Source organism: Podarcis raffonei, chromosome 2 (assembly GCF_027172205.1).
Source record: "Podarcis raffonei isolate rPodRaf1 chromosome 2, rPodRaf1.pri, whole genome shotgun sequence".
In the NCBI taxonomy this organism is placed as follows: Eukaryota; Metazoa; Chordata; class Lepidosauria; order Squamata; family Lacertidae; genus Podarcis; species Podarcis raffonei.
Genome location: NC_070603.1, coordinates 34437668 through 34455624, shown reverse-complemented (window position 1 = coordinate 34455624; position 17957 = coordinate 34437668). Strand labels below are relative to the sequence as shown.

Genomic DNA, 17957 nt, shown 5'->3' with positions numbered 1-17957 from the left:
ACAAATGTATCTCAAACCTTAATTAGATTCATGAAAAACTGCTTTCGGCCGTGTGAGGCACATAAACACATACAAATGTAGCTTCAAATTCAATTACACCTTTAAATAAAATGCATCTATCTTTCTATACTGCGGTTCCCTCTTTACTCATGAAGTTTATTATTCTCTCTAGGTTTCCAAGATGTCTAGCAATTGCAGCAACAAACCCTAGTCCCCTGGCTAAGAATCAGAGAGGTTCATGACATACAAACTAACAATTGCAGCCTGGCCAAGGGAGATACAAAGGCTAGCAATGCAGCAATTTTTGCACTGTTGGCAGTCTTGCCTATCAGCTACCATCTCACTTGCATGAAAAACTACTCATTGAAAGTAGTCTAATGACATGACTATTGTAAGATCAGAGGAGGAACTCACAATGATATCATGATTTGTAATGTGTGTGCAGCACAGCAGTTGTTCATGGACTTACCTATCCACCTCATGAGTGATGTCAGAATCTGAAGATACTTTGTTTTCTGCACATTAAAAAAGGTGAATGGGCCCAAGAGGATGGTAAATGCTGCCTGAAATAAGGAACAAACAAAAAGTCAAGAAAATAATGGAGTTAAAAGCAAACTCACTATGTACAACTCACATAAATTGTCTCTATTACTGATAATCATTCTTTTGTTTTAAAATGAAAACAAACCTTTTTCACAGTCAAACCATTTGACTGACATCTGACTAGGGCAGAATTAGAACATTTGTGAAATTTTGGTTCATAAATATTTGCTATGACTGCTATGTAGCTCTACAAAATATTTATTTTCCATTCTTTGCCCATATTCTGTTTAGGCTTGCATACTTGTTCTTGCTAACCTATTTAGCAGTAGTACTCTCTAGATTTTAATAAAAGATACTGTAATGTAATGTACCCCATACAAAGAATACATCATGGGGGAGGGAGAATTAGCATATAATTAACAAAAAATTATGAGCAAATCAGTATAAATTTAGGGAAGGTGCTAAAACATCCAAAATTATTCCTGGTTGACCCCTCTACAGGTATCGAAAGTGAACAGAAGATTCCCACTTCTAAATGGTTGTTCATTCTTCTTCAATTTGTAACAGAGACCAAACTTGTTAAGTCGAACATTACATACACACACCCCCAGTTTTGTTTTCCATCTCTTCACATCCCCATTTTTCCCAACACAACTATGCTTTACATCACTTCAACTTCCTCTTCTTGTGGACTCTCTTCAAATAACCTAACAGAAGAGCCAGTATATTGAATGCTATCAGATTCTCTACCATTATAATTGTTATGTTACTGAAAAAAAGTTGTAGTGGCTACCAGGCCCCTGGGTTGGGGGAGAGAGAGGCTGTATCCAATCATGACCACAATATTGAATGGGAACATTGGCCACAACAAAAAAATCACCCCAAGCTAGTCTTTGCCCTATAATACTAGTACGTGGTGCCCCCGAGGCAAATAATCAGCTAGGGAGGGGAGGAGAAGGCAATGATTTCTCATTCAGAAAGATGTCCCAGTAAGATTCTAGTCTCCCCTCACCTGTTACTGAACTTTTATTTTAAAAAACAGCTGGAGACCCAATTTCAGACCCCCCTAACACATGTCTCTTCACTGAAAAGATTTATCCAGACCATTTTAATTTTTCAGTGTGACAAACAAAAGGGCATCATGTCAGCCCTCAAACTGCCAGATTTTCAATATTTCACATTACTAATATAGATTCTCTTCAATTTTATGGGTGTCAAGGACAATTTTTTATATTAAAGGTTACAAATTGAGACACACTTTGTCTTAATAGATATTGCAATTTATTTTGTGTAATTATATCAATGTTCTGTTCCCATTTTTTTTTAAGGAACAGTAAAGCTGATTCTGCAAAGCAGATTGTTAAAAGCACATAATAAAACTGCTGGGAAAAGTCCTATAGATCCATTACACTGATAGTCTAATAACTCAAATAGTTAGAGCACTATTAAATGTCAACCTTTCTTTAAAATGTCTAATTTGTAAATATTGATAAAATATTGGAAGATTAATTTTAGACCCAATTTCCATTTATTTCTACTGTCTAGACAAGCAATATTTTTTTCTTCTCTTGTTCATTCAAAATTTATAAATAAAACACCAAAACAAGGAAAGTTAGTATTATTGTAATCACCTATAATGGCAAGATAAAGAGACTAAGAAAGCAGCAGAATTTATCCAACAGTTAAAGGGCAAGTCAACCTTAGCTGCAATCCTGATTCTACATATCAGTTCTTTATTAATTCCTATATAAAGCTGGTAGTGAGTGAGCCTGTTTAGTCTCATTCCAATGAAAGCCATAAATATTCTTCAAAGCTCTCAAAAGTTCCCAATGGTGCAACAATACTGCAGCTTTGTAATACAGTTCAATATTTCAAAATCTTAGCTCTCCATTTATTTTGTGAGAAACTCATTATTTGCCATATGAGATGCTTTTATTAATCACAGTCCATCAGTCAGTAGTGCTGACTGCTTAATGAAATGAAATTTGGGGATAACATTTTTATATATGCAAATTTTCCTGTCCATAAAATACCCCCTATGTTCTTACAACAAACATCCACTTATCAAAATTCAAAATATTTTGTATAAGTAAAGTTACTAATTTATAAAGTTCTGGGGAGAAAGCCATTTGGACCATTGAATTTGCATTGTTCTGCACTTCTGATGGTTATATACACATAATATAATAGACTTCAATCTACTGGACTAGATTTTGTCAGTGGTATGATTTGAAACTTCCTGCAACATTATTCCACCAATCATAATTTGATGAGTTATGCTTTGTTGAAGCAAGTATGTTGTCCATGGGAGAATATGAAAAATGTGGTCCAAAGTAAAATGTTAAAATATTTAATGGTTCCATCTTTAAACTACTTTATGAATATCTGATAGTTTTCCCTTTACTGAAGTCACCTATTCAAATACATAGCCATTACCTAACTCAGATGAGTTAGGTTATTACTATTACTATTCTTAATTTTTAAACACTTGCAAAAACAAAACAAAACAAAACAAAAAAACAGCAACACCAGGGTATGGTACAGTATGCCTCAGAATGACAGAATCCAACTTTCAGGTTTTAAATTTCAATATATTTTAATTAATATATAACACACACACATCATATAATCAAGTCACCTTCTTGAAAAGCATCTATTTCTGTAATATGCTTTCCAAAGAAAGGTTTATGAGAGTCATTTCATAGACATTCTAAAATATATATTTTTATATCTGGGATAACATCTGAGGAAAATTGTATCTTCCCTAGGGATTCAAACTATAAAAAATATTTTTTCTAATCTCTCGTGCATCCTTTTCTCTCTCTGGGACTGCTTCCATATGTTCCTGATTTATCTAATAATCTCACACCTGTAATTCTAATGCATCTCTTGGATGAATATTTTGTTTGTCTTCATTTTCTTTATTTAGTTAAGATATTTTCGCCTTTCAAATTAGAGCATCAAGTCCATCAACAGTAAAACAATTATTATTCAGTTTCCTAATTATTTTAATCCACTAATTCATTAAGGGGATTCTTCATTATAATAAATCAGCTAATTCATTAAAAATTGAGCCTCATATTACAAATGAAATAACAATCATTTGCATGAAATCAATAATTAACCAGTTCATTAAGCCCAATTACTTAATTCAGTTCCTTCTGCACATTTAAGTTTTATCAAATTTTAATCTCATTTTTCTTCAGAGTCATAGTTGATCATAATAGCAAATGTTTCACTATTTCACTGATTTATCCAATTATATGTTCTTCTATATGCTAATTTTTGCATGTTCTGATTGCAGGATAGTTCACAAAGCTAAAAAGAACAATGACATCATAACATCTAATTTAGTACTCCTGCCTTGATTGAGAATCCTTAAAAATAAAATAAAGAATTAGCAGTATGTCTCTATAATGGCACCCCAGCTTCCCTGGGTCCTGTGCTGGGCCGGGTGAAGGAGTTCCAGCCAAGTCATCATGTATAACCTTCTGCTTATCCACCCTTCCTGTTAAACTCTCAGTACCACCAAGCAAAAGTATTTTTCTATAAGGCTTCCTTTTACCAATCAACCTAAAAATTCCCTTGTGTCTCCTTGAGAACACCTGCAAGTAGCATGGAACTTAGCTTAGACATGGGGTGGTTTTCAAATAACATAGACGTTTTATGAATTAAGACTTAAGGTTTGCTAAAATAGTTCTTAAGGAAAACAAGCTTATAAGCATTTCTGTTTTGACGCACCAGTTATACAATTTCTTATGTGGCTGCACTAGAACGTTTCCTGTGACTGGTTTGTGTATTTCAACAGTATCAACTGATACTATTGATACAAAATGACTGATAATTTTGTATCAACTTAAAAATGTTATACAGTGGTACCTCGCAAGACGAATGCCTCGCAAGACGGAAAACTCGCAAGACGAAAGAGTTTTCCATTTTTCGAGGTGCTTCGCCAGACGAATTTCCCTACGGGCTTGCTTCGCAAGAAGAAAGCCCATAGGGAAATCTCCGGGGACAGCGGGGAAGCGCAGCGCGCCTTCGCCTCTGTCCCCGGACCTCTTCTGAAGGCTGGCGGGGGGAGAAGGGCTTTCCTCCCCACCGCCAGCCTTCAGAAGGCTGTTCTGAAGGCTGGCGGTGGGAAGAAAAGCCCTTCTCCACCGCCAGCCTTCAGAAGAGTTCCCGCAGGGCTGCCTAGGCTGCGGATAGCAGCCTGCTGCCCAGCGCGAGGGGCGCTCTTAAGCAGAGCGCCCCTCGCGCGGGGCAGACATCTGCAGCTTGGGGAGCCCTGCAGGACTTCCCCGCAGGGCTCTCCAAGCTGCGGATAGCAGCCTGCTGCCCCTATCCGCAGCTTGCGGATAGCAGCCTGCTGCCCCTATCCGCAGCTTGGAGAGCCCTGCGGGGAAGTCCTGCAGGGCTCCCCAAGCTGCAAATGTCTGCCCTGCACGAGGGGCGCTCTGAAGCAGAGCGCCCCTCGCGCCGGGCAGCAGGCTGCTATCCACAGCCTAGGCAGCCCTGCGGGAACTCTTCTGAAGGCTGGCGGCGGGAGAAGGGCTTTTCTTCCCACCGCCAGCCTTCAGAAGGCTGTTCTGAAGGCTGGCGGTGGGGAGAAAAGTCCTTCTCCCCCCGCCAGCCTTCAGAAGAGGTCCAGGGACAGACTGTCCCCGGACCTGGTCTGTAGGCGGTCTCCATAGGAACGCATTAATTGATTTTCAATGCATTCCTATGGGAAACTGTGCTTCGCAAGACAAAAAACACGCAAGAAAAAACTTGCGGAACGAATTAATTTCGTCTTGCGAGGTACCACTGTAAAAGTGACACTGAAAAGAGCGGGTTGTTTGGAATGCAATATTTACTATAATTTTACATTATTTATATCATAATGCCACCTGGTCTGGTGAGGGGACCCTTCCCCTCTGTACTGTATTTAAGCCATGATACTGAGGGCTTTTGAAGGGCAATAAGACTTGCATCAGCAGCTGACATGTGCAAGATGCTGAGGAAGAGACTTACCATCATCACCCTCTCTGACATTTGCCTTTCGATGCTGTCAGTCTCCCCTGGAGGGGAGATATGGGAGCCAGCTGTATGTCATCTACCCCTCTCCTCTGAATTGTATTTAAGTCAGGCTCCTTGGAGTGCAGCAAGACCAGTACCAAAAACTTTATTGTTAACTCGTTTTTCTTTGAATTTACATATTTAAGCCTAGATAATTACTGTTGAACTTGTTCTGTGTTTGCCAAATAGTTGATTTTTATCATTTTTTTAATTTACTGGCATGTTTTGTATTTTGTATATTTGTATTTCCAATGCTCTGTATTTCAATGTTTGGACATTTGCTGTAAGGCGCTTTAGGCACAGCTCATTGTGGAAAAGCGGCATTTAATCAATGATGTTTTGAGATGTATTACTCTTATTGTGTTGTGAGCCACTAAGGGCACATTTATGCAAGAAAATAGCCTGCTAATTAAAACAACCAACCAGACAGCTATGACCTACTGCTGAGAGTAAAGTTCTCCATTTGCTGCTTCAGAAAATAGCTCCTCCTCTACGCCAGCCCTCTTTCTGCAGATCCCAGTGGGAGGCAATGGGACCAGTGGCTGAAAACTACTGGTCTAAAAGCAATGTGAGGATGTGAACAGGCTCAGATAAGCATCCTGAAGCTGTCTTTTGAAAACCTGCCCATTCAGAGACAAAAATGCAGCATTAGTAGCCAAGAATAACATTTCATGTATGCAATTTTCCTTCACCGCCCAGGCAATACAACAGGATCAGAGAAAATGCACAACATGCGAAGGAGCTGTGACCTCTTTATGCTGATTTGCTATCACTGGGGAATGAAGTACTACTCGACCAAAAGTCTCTAATTAACTAAGCTATATAATAATGAGAAGAGGGCTTTAAAGAACACTCAAAGAATGTCAAGAGGTTTGAAATGTGGGTGAGCGTGGACTGAGCTAAGTGAAATAGAATCCTATCCCAGAGGGATTATTTTTATTGGCAAGGGAAGAGGGTGGGGGAAAGATTACTAATAAAGAGATACATTGATCCATTCAGCTTATGTTTTCTTTTCTGTTCCCTGTATCAAAGTTCTAAATATAAAGAATAAGTGAAAACTTCCGTAACTATGCTTGCACAATTAGAGTTAAAGTGGAAAGTGTTATGGGACGAAAGCATACATCTAATGGGCTGTATTTCTGTTTTAATTTGTTTTACCTAGCTGCAGTAGCTGATGGCACAGTATGTATGTCTTATTTACCTGACTTCCCTCTGGCGAAGGCACTGCATATCAGGATGGAGAGATTGGGGGGGGGGGCGAGAATGAGCATGTGATAAGGTCAGCACCAGCTGGATCAAAGGATTGGTTCTACTTGCATGCTAGTACTGCACTGACCTCACCACTGCGTCCTCCTACCCCCATGAAGCAGTGACTCAGCAGGAAGGAGGTCAGGTAAGTGGTACAGCCCCACAATACCGTTCACTACTGCCCAGCAACAATTCAATGTCAAAGCATCCCATGGTAGCTTGGGGAATCAGTGACAGACATGGAGACTGAAGTTAACACTTAGGTTGTCGCAGCAGAAGCACTTTGGTTGTTCCCTCCCATTCATGCCTGGTTTACAGGCAATCTAGAAGCAATACTAGCACAATATGCTCAACTGCAGTTAAGATTCTCATATGCTTCCCTTTCTCACTGTTCTATTAACAATGATTATTTGGTGCACTCCAAAACACATGACCACAGCAAGTAGATCGAAAAGTTGCATCAGTACCAAAAGAAGAGCAGCCATCTTTTAAATCTGGAAGTTATTATTCAATTCCCAGCCCCTCTTCCTTAGGAACACACAGTCAAACAATTAACACAACCCCCTTCAAAAAGAGATGATTAGCTCATACATCAAAAAGAGCTGAAACAAAGAGACAGACAAGGGATGTGGATAATTAAGGAACAGGTGTTCTCTGCAAATTAGAACACACCAGAACCAACTGGCAAAAACAGCACCTTGGCCCAGCAGAAGGAAGGACGGAGAATCCCCAATGGACGAGGTGACAGGGTTTGAATCCTGTAATTGCCTCAGATCAATTGTTGCTTTAGGGTGCAAAGGCCTGTCTGGAAAGCCTAGTTTACAGACATATTTGCGGCAGCAAACTCAGAGAAAACTGCTGCCTGATCAGTTGCTATGAGGGTAGATGTCAGAAGGGTTTTAAAGTAAACCCTTCTGAGACAGTTTTGTAATCTTACTTGCACATGGTTATAAATTCTCAAACAATCACCACCATATCCTCTCCCACTGATCAGCTTCAGAGTACATCTTCAAATACACCCTCTCCTTCACTCAGTTGATTATCACAGAGAAATAACATATAAATCATTGTACCTGAACTATGGATCTATTTCCCAATCCCTTTGATTAAGAAAATATATATTTTGCTCCTAATGAGTCTCAAATTGAGCCAAAAGGAATGATGAATTTGCTTCTCTAACTGTCCAGTCCCCAATATAAGGATAATCAGAGAGGAGGTAGAAATGTTTAAACGTTTTTTTCAAAAGGGGTTCATGTCACTAACTGCCATTAGCAGGCACAGTGGAGCTATGTCTGTCATAAACCAGCAAAAAGTACAGTCCCAAAATAAAGTTCTCACATGCAGGGAGATTGACGAATGAACCACAGGTAACAATTAAAACCATTTCCTAAGGAATGATTGTTAGTTTTGCAATAAAATACACTGTGAATAGTTCACAAATAGGAAGACCAGCATAATTTTTATTTCAGAAACAGAAATATTCTAAAAGCTAAGACTTTTGCATCCTGCTATCAGGGAAATGAAAAGCAAATGAACTTTAATTATCTCTTGTGTTAAAAAGCAAATCATTAGTGTATGAAAACCTAGGGTTCATCCACACTTTCAATTGTCCTGATGCTTTCTCCCTGGAAAACCCACTGTTTACTGTGGCATCAGAGCAAATTTCAATCAGGTTTTCTCTGGATTGATGTTTGCTCCAATTTAGCAGTAAAGAATAGGTTCTCCAGGGGAAAGCAGCAGGGAAAAAGCAAAACTGCTTGGACCCATGCCTAGAAAGCATAGGGCAAGCAGAAAACCACTTGGATCTGTGCTTTGTAGGCACAGGACAAGCAGAAGTATGGACAATAAAAACTAAATAAAAAAGAAGTGTGGATGAGCCCTTATAAAAAGGTAAAGGACCCCTGGATAGTTAAGTCCAGTCAAAGGCGACTATGGGGTTGCGGCGCTCATACAGCAACTCTGATCATGAAAAGAAATAATAATTTACAGGATGTGCATTATACTCATGGACAGAAGTAGGCCACACTCCTATTTAAGGTAGGTTGCAGCAATGACATAACTAGCATCTTGTGTCTAATGATTTAGGCTGCAATCCTAACCCTACTTACCTAGGAGTAAGCCCCACTGAATTCAATAGGACTTCTGAGTTGACGTGGTTAGGACTGGGCTGTAAAAGAGAGAAAACAAAGAAAGGGTGGCCAGATGCAGATATGGGCAGCTCCCTTGCACTTTTACAATTTACATGGAAGAGGGAATTTCAAAAGAAGTGGGTTTTCTCATCTTCTGTACTCCCTTCTGTATTCTTAAGATGCAACTGAGCATCTTAGAGAGAAAAAGAGGAAGACAGCAATATATAATTAAAAATAAAAGTTTATCTCCAAGTAGTAGTCAAAGATGGGTCCAAGGTCTGAAGGGGTTCAAGAATATTGAGGTGGAGTCAAAAGTCAAGGATCCTGTTCATGGTTGGGTTCCTGACACGACTTAAGGTTTTAACTTCACTTTTTCTTCAGAAAAAGAATATATTTTGTCTGCACTAGCTCAATAAATATTAAGCATCAAACCTTTCAAGCTATAAAGCTGTAGCTAAACTCACAGAATCCTAGTTGGCACTTCAAGAGTTCTGGAATTGGCAGCTTACATCCCAAGCTACCTATTTTAGAAATATCTAAGGCATTTATCACCCTGCCTGCTAAGCTTTAGCAAATTAACCTGAGGCGGAACAAACAGGCAAATCTTCAAATTGGAGCACATTACTTAACCCTGGTGGTTTACAACTGACAACAATCGATTCAGAAGAAAGGTTCATATCAAACTGAACAAGATAAGAAATTATGCCTGCTTTTCAATCATGAGCCGCATATCCATTTATTACATCCTTTGCTGTTAGCAAGGAGAATATTTTTAAACCAAGATCAAGCAAGGCAGTTATTCTTATCTACAGGAAAACTCCTATAAGCTCTATTCATTGCTCTCTCTCTCTCTCTTGAGCAGGAGTGGGGAACTTCTAACCCATGGGCCTACCAGGACCTCCTATTTGGCCCATGACATTGGTTTGGCCCAAAGCACACCCACACACCCTTCACATGAAATCATATGTCAAGGCACAGGTAAACCAGCAGGCCAATTTAAAAGGAAGACTCAGGAATGAATTCTAAAATGAACTCCTAAATCTTTCTTTCCAGCTGTAGCTTGAATGTAAGCTAAGGCTGCAAAAGAAGAAACTCATAATCTGGAGTGCATGCAGAGTGCACTCCTAATTCTTCTTGTGCATGCCATGGATTCAAAGTCACATCACCTGACACCAGGTAATGGAAGCCCCTTCCCCACTCTAAGTGGCCTGCAGAATGTAGGCCATTTTGAATCCTGCCCACCAAGCAGGATCCAGTTTCTCACCCCTGTTCCGGAATGACAAACATTGATCAAAGGCTACTGAAGTAACCAACTAGAAGCTCTGCACTAAAATGAAGAAGTCAGTTTCCTTATAAGTATCTTGCATATGAAACTAGACCAACCCAGCACACAATAGAGTGAGATGGCAACAGTTTTGTATCTTTTGCTGAATATTTTGTTTCCAATCAGAGTTAGTAGCTAGGTGATCCAGGAGGAGGAGGAGGAGGAAGAAGAAACATAGTTTATCTCTCTAAATTGCCTCCAGGCTAGTGAGAGAATGAGCAGCAGGCCAGCTTACAGAGCTGGAAAAGTGTTGACGTACTAAAGTCTGTTATTACCTCCCAAAGTCAACATTCGTTTACGTGCCTGTACCAGAATTCAGAATCTCACCTTCTGCATCTGTTGCCATCAATATTTTAAATTACATTCTTTTATTAGATAACAATATAATATCTTGGGCTCAGCTGAACCATCTTGCAAACACCAAGACTAGGCAGTTAGTAATAGAATTCCATACATAAAATGTTTAAAGGGTTACATTACAAGTATGTAGCTTACTCATTCTTCCAATCTAAAATTCAGTTCTCAACACTTCCGCAGCAATTAGTGGTTTGTTTTTATTTTTAAAAAATCTCATGAAAATTCAACAGTCTTTTAGTGTGAATTTTTATTAACGCATTTCTGTATGCAATTTCCCCTAATATGCTGTATTTTTGTATGTTATTTACACTAATACATGCATTTATATGCACACTTAATCTTAGTTTATGTTTTCTGTACACCTTATTTGGCTGCAGAATTGCATTGCAAAATTCAGAGAGGTACAAATTTTGAGTGAAGGCTGTGTTTTAGTTTCACATATGCTTTCAGAGAATGCAGATTTGCTAAGTTTACCTTTAAATACGAACTGAATCAAATTTATCCACCAACCCTACCTACTCTTACCAATGAAATGTGGTTATTTTTAAACAGCCCTTTTTCCATACAAGAGCAGTATAGAGTCTCACATTTTTCCAATGTCATTTAATTGTGTGGGGGTTGGAGAAATACTACTGCCTGCACTGGCAAGGCTACTGCCTGGCCTACAGCTGCGAGGTGTGGGGCAGTAAAAACCAACCGTGTACTTTAAGGAGCAGAAAAACAGAATGTCCTTCAATAGAGGATAAATAACAGCTCTGCTGAAGATCTCTTCGACAAAGGACATTAAAATGTTGTGATAGCTTTGAAGGTTGAATAAGATCCTTGGTAGATGTGTAAGCAATAATAAAGCCAGTAAGCAAAGTTATGTTGCTGACAGAGGCAAGCACCTTAGATTTTTTTAAACTGCCCAGTCTGCAAACTGACCCAGAGTTCACAAGGTAGCTAACGGCCTAAGTAACAAGCTCTGGAGTTAGTTGCTGGTAAGCACTAGGTCATTTAAGGAGGTACTAACGTGCTTCAAAGGGACACGGGTGGCGCTGTGGGTAAAACCTCAGTGCCTAGGACTTGCCGATCGTATGGTCGGCGGTTCGAATCCCCGCGACAGGGTGAGCTCCCATCTTTCAGTCCCAGCTCCTGCCCACCTAGCAGTTCGAAAGCACCCCTAAGTGCAAGTAGATAAATAGGTACCGCTATATAGCGGGATGGTAAACAGCGTTTCCGTGTGCTGCGCTGGTGCTGGCTCGCCAGAGCAGCTTCGTCATGCTGGCCATGTGACCCGGAAGTGTCTCCGGACAGCGCTGGCCCCCAGCCTCTTAAGTGAGATGGGTGCACAACCCTAGAGTCGGACACGACTGGCCCATACGGGCAGGGGTACCTTTACCTTTAACGTACTTCAAATCACAATAAAAGTGTTTCAATCACCTTAAAAACAATTTCAAGTATAGCGCTTCTATTTACTGCTCCAAAAACTAGTAATCACTGCTGGTTTAGTCTATCTGTTTTCAGCCTGTAAGGCCATTAGCAATAGCTGGTGGAGTAATTTTATGACAAAACCCCCAGCAACTACTGTCCTTATGCCCCCATTACAGAAGCTGTGAACACTGCAACGGCATCACACACATTGATATTACAACCAATCAATTGCAAATATCAGGAGCAGAAAAGGGGCCCAAGTCCCCTCTTGATCTGATGGTGAACACTCCCTTGAACACTCCTTCCTGAACCTTGCATGCCATCTGTCTTGTCTTTGCAGTTTGACAGTTGACATGCTTCTCCCTCTCATATGAATTCTGATCTTCAGCAAAAGCACCAGATGGCTCTTGAGCTAAAATCTAAGCTTTATCCTTCGCAGTTTTATGATACAAATCACAGGAAACAGAAGATTCCATCCGCTTGGGCAGCACTCTCCAAAAACCTTTGGAAGGCTTAAATTATAAAAATTAAGAGCTATGATAGCTGTTATGATGCCCCCTGAGAGGGGGCAATGACAATAAAGATATTATTATTATTATTATTATTATTATTATCTAAGAAAATAGCATGTCAATTTTGTAATTTGCAAGTTATTGAAGATGCTTTTAAAAATGAAAAAAAAAAAGACAGAGAAAGTAAATGTGCTTCACCAAGAAGGCTCAGATGCAAGCTGGATTTCAAATGGCATTTTTGCTGAATAGCGAAATAAATCATCAGAAATCAATTTTCTCGATTCCATTGTACATACTGCATGGTTTATGATACAATTGTCTTATTCCATGCTTAGCCACACTTAAAAACACCTATTCAGCATTATGATGATTATAATTCTTAGGCTCAAAAGTTACAAATGTTTTTGTTAACTTTCGAAATAGGTGTAAATAGGGCTACCAATTAATTTCTGAACCTTTAGAATATGTATCCTATGCATATAAAGGATTTAAAAGTAATTAAAATTTTGGAATTGAACCCAGTACCAAGAGCTAGGGAAACATACTCCTGCCTTGATTTAAAAAGCTTGTTGTAAGGATTAGATTGCTAATCTAATCAACCTGGCCTCAGCTTCTTCTTTCTTTCCAGTGAAAGAAGGGGACAAAAACTGAATCATTTGAAGATAATGAACTGCTGTGCTCATTCACAGTTAAGGAATGCTCACATTAGTGCAATATTATGATGAAAGAATGAATTGTCATTGTCAACTATGTCATCTTTGCTAAGAAACTAAAAGACCAGCTTTTATCAAGGCCTGATATAGTTTAACAAAAATTATTAAACTCAGCGAGTTGCATCCTGTTTCTCCCTTGCTATGTTTAAAAGACCCAGAATGTTTTTCAGAAAGCAATTTGACAAAAGGAATGTGGTTCCTAGCACTAATAGAACAAAGTCATAGCAAACAGCAAGCTTGCATCTATAGTGCAAATATGCTTCCATTGTCATTTTTTACGTGTGTGTGTAGAAATACAGACACTGCCAATTTTCTAAGGTGACTGTTTAATTCTTCATTGCCTGAGTATTTATGGTGCAGTATCTTGTAATCACTTTAGCGCCTCCTTGGCTTCCAACCTTCTCCATTCTGTATCTTCTAATTACATCAACACAGAGGGGGAAGGGAAGAAAAGCAAATGACTACAAGAAAACAGCTGAAATGTGCTAAACTGCTTCTACTGTACAGAGCAACACATGGGGGTGTTTGTGTTTCTTTCTATGTTACATATTTTTGTGTTTTTATATTGTAAGTCACTCTGAGATCCTCAGATGAAAGGCAGTATGGAAATTTAATGAATAATAACAATATCCTAAGTCTGCTCTGCAAGGGTTGTATTTGCTCTCAAAAGATGACAAAATGTTTCTCTAAAGTTTGCATCAGCAGTGGACTAAAGGTAATAATTAATTCAATGAATATATGAGTTTGCCCCACAGGTAGTGAAACCACAGGGAAGGATATTGGTTTTGCTATTTAAGTGCTATTTCTTGGTTTTTAGGACTGTGTGTGTGTCTTCCAACTTTGTACCTCAGCTTCACACATCCCTATCTCAAATATCAGTATGGCCAATGATTTATCTGTATTGTTTATTTGGGTTGAGATAATTCCCTGATTCTTTTGTCTGAACAAGCAGTGGTACATGTGCTAAGGTGGAACTAGCCAACTACCTTGTGTTGCTGTTACTTACCTAGGCAGGGCTGAGGCAAGGCAGAGAAGTAGTGATGTTGGGGCCACACACTTGTAGTGGCAAGAGCACTGGACTGACATTGATATTCCCCCTGGTGCCCTTATGTGGCCCCAATAGGGCCACTGCCTGCCCAAACAAACACCAGCAATGTCAGTGCCACTGGTCTGAACCCAAGCTAGACCATGCCACTGGCAGGGATGGAATCCAAATCTGCCACTGCCATTAGAATTGCAAAATGAATTGAATGTGACTTATTGATGCGCACTTGTACAATAAGCATTCGGGAGAAAAAACTAAATTTGTGTTCCCCCCCAAAATATTTTATGATTACTAACATACATTGTCAAGTACAGATCTCACAAAGTTTAGGTGTCTGTTTTCTTCATCACTGAGGGTGCAGTGTATTTACCACACACAGTAAGTTTAGACAACTCAATAAACTCTGCTCCCCAAAAGGAAGCCTTCACAGGCTTATCCCATTATTTGGCTGGTGAACAGCTGCTCCCTTGGGACAGAAATTATTTTGTTTGGTAGCTCAGCACTCTCACGGTCCTCAGGAGCTGCCTGTATCAGGACCATTTAAGTATTCATCTATTTTTCATCCTACTCTCCTCTCCAACCTCACTTTGAGGGCACAATACCTGTGAAGTTGGCTCCATATCTTTTAGTATTCCACAAGGAGGTTAAGACAGCAATACCTCAATGTGTTTTTAACTACTAGCTCTTTTATTTAGTTTGCTGCTTTTATTCTAATTTATTTTTTGCTTTCAGGTTTTATTTTGTTTGCCTGATTGTTTTATTATTCTAATATAATTTAATTGTAGGCTGCTTTGAAATCCCTTTTTAAAACATAGGTGTATGGGAATCCAGTAAAATAAAGAAGCACCTCTGTCGATATAGTTACTGTACTGCAAAAGTTTAAGACAGTGGTTTTCAACCAGTGTGCTACAGCACCCTGGGGTGCGTGAATGATGGTCGGGGTGCCGTAGGCAACACTGGCCTCTGTCCCTCTTTCCTTCCCTCCATCCTCTAATGCCCTCTTGCCTCCCAAAGGCTTGCACAGCTGATTATTGCAGCAGCCCTGGCTATAAGCTCCACAGGCGAATGGTGCCTCTGGGAGGCACCTCCTCTTTGGGGCAGGGGGGACAGCTCAGAGACTGGGGCTGCCCAGAGGATTCCCAAAGAGGGGAGACAGGAGAGGAGGCTGAGGGAACACTTCACAAGGGAGGGTGTTTGCAAAAGGGTGAGAGGCTGCCAGCTCTGCAGGCAAGGGGTGACATAACTGGGCTCCTGAACCCCACAAGGGTGCCTCAGAAAGAATGTAGTTGGTTAAGGGAGCCATGGACTCAAAAAGGGTGAAAACCTCTGGTTTAAGTGTATAAGCTGTAAGCCTCCAATTCAAATCTCATCTTAGCCATGACACCCAAGTAAGAAGGCAAAAGGGATATAAACAGTTATTCTGATTTCCATGAATTCAAAATCCTTGAAGGTTTAACAGCTGAGTACCCTTTTAATGCCAAAATTGTGTCACTTCTTTTCTTTTCAATGAGAAAGGTTTGAAGTCACATAACACAAGCTTTTCAGATTTATTATTACTATAATGTGAAATAGCAACTTAATTTTGGAATGGAAGAAGAATCAATTCCAAGGAACCATGAGAAGCGAATACAATTAGTTGTTAACAGAGAGAACATTAAATTCAAAGACCTGGCAAACCAACGTAATATCAACTAAGAAAAATTTTCAGTGACTGCAGCTTCTTGCCCCGTTTGACATTATTGAATGTACCAAAATTCTCTCATGCACTCAAATATTAAAACCAGAGTAGACCTGTCCTCATTTGCCTCCAGTCACTCAAATGAGATGCCCATGAAGAACTGTAGATATTCTTTAATCTAAAGTGCTGGGAGATAGTACCCACACTTTTTAAAAAATTAAGCCCCCCCCCCCATAAACCTGATCTCAGACATATAGAATATGTGCAGCCCCATCAAAATAGTTAATTTCATCTAAAGCACTTGCTTCATAAGACTCATTGCTATAATACACAATTACCCTCTTTTGGCTAATCTAGATATACTTTGATGTCACCAAATTCTTTTAAGGACAGCAAATCTTTGTTGAAAGGCTGCCACACTGTGGTTTAGCATGGCAAACTTTCAGTATATGTTCCCAACTGCTGCAGCTGAGCTGCAGCTCTTTGGACTGGATTGCCTCTTAAGTAAGTAGTCAAACTATGCCCCTTGGCATAGCAATGCAAGACAAATATTTGTTCTCTGTATAGGCCATGGTTATGGTGTTTGGAACGGGACAACTGATCGCAAAAGCCCTTTCTTAAGACCATTCCTCCAGAAAAGCTCAGAGTCAGAATGAGTGACAGCATAATCCAGGCTTCAATTAAAAAGAATAGAAAAATTTCACATCATGAAGCACAGAGACATCTCTGTACAAAGAACACATTCAGGTCCAGTGTGTTATCGATCTCTCTGTAAAGAGAGACAAGCTAATCCTTTAAAGCCAGCAGTTTCTATTTTCCTGTAGTCTCCCTTCAATCCAGATCCAAGGATCAGTTCCCACCCTGGAGCACTAAGGTACCTGAGCTTTCTGTTGTCGCAACTCAACAGTGTCATCAAGAAGGAAACAAGAAATCAAATTCATCCCCTCAGAAGCCGATTCTAAAGGACCCTGAGGTTTTACTTGCAGAACAGGGAGGAGAGGAAATCTGCCACTATCTCAGCTATGTCAAATTAAGCAAAAGCTCAAACAGGTCATTTGTCTACAACTTTGGGTTCAGGCTGGAAATAATAGGCTGAAATAAAAATGCTATAAAATAGTAGGACTGCGTTGTCTTTGAAAAGCAGGCAATTGACAGAATGAATTTACCAAGTTAATGGAAGACTAATGGCCCTGAAAGAAGGGAATGTCATATTAACAGGCCTGCATGCTAAGTTCTACACCAAGAAGTAAGGTACTGCATTCTTCTACTATCAGAGGGTGAGAGAATAATAATTACAGAATCACATAGATGGTGATCCCAGTGTTTGGAGCAACCTGGGCTTGCAAAGTGCAATCAAGCAGATTTCTCAAAGCTAATGTGGTTGAAGCAAGTGACAACTCATCAGTTTCTCAAAATCATGGTATGGGCAAAGAAAACCAGTTAGTTGTGGGCATTTAGCTCATTACTTTTCATTTTCGCTCCATAAGGCACACTTTTTTCTTCCTAAAATGTAAGGGGAAATGTCTGTGCATCTTATGGAGTGAATGTGTGGTCCCTGGAGCTGAATTGCTCAGGGGCAAAAAGCAGATCATGCCTTTTTTTTTTTTTAAGGGAATTGGGTGTTGAAACAAAGCCCAAGTGAACAGAAGCGAATTAAGGGACGCTAGCAATAAAGGAGACTGCCTGGGAAGAGGGAGGTAAAGACAGCAAACTTGCAAGGAGAGGAGACAGGAAGACTAAATCAATGAGGAGAGAAATTAGAAGAAAAGGAGGAGCAAAAAACTGCGCCAGCTAAGGAAAAGACACTAAGGCAAACAAGAGGGAAGGGAGTGTTGAAAGGAAGCAGCTGATTGGTGGGATCAGGAGAGAGATAAGGGACGCTAGGGAGGCTGCCTGGGAGGGGGGAGGTAAAAGCCCATGGATCCTCATTCACCCCAAAT

At 39.9% G+C, this 17957-nt stretch overlaps 1 protein-coding gene across 2 annotated transcripts in view; it reads right to left on the bottom strand.

Moving 5' to 3' along the window:
• TMEM104 (transmembrane protein 104) overlaps window positions 1-17957 on the bottom strand; it is a 73849-nt gene that overhangs the window by 22966 nt on the left and 32926 nt on the right. For both annotated transcript variants that reach the window (XM_053375824.1, XM_053375823.1), the window contains exon 9: window positions 470-563. In XM_053375824.1, coding sequence (XP_053231799.1) covers window positions 470-563 — 94 coding nt within the window. The remainder of the gene's footprint in view (window positions 1-469; window positions 564-17957) is intronic.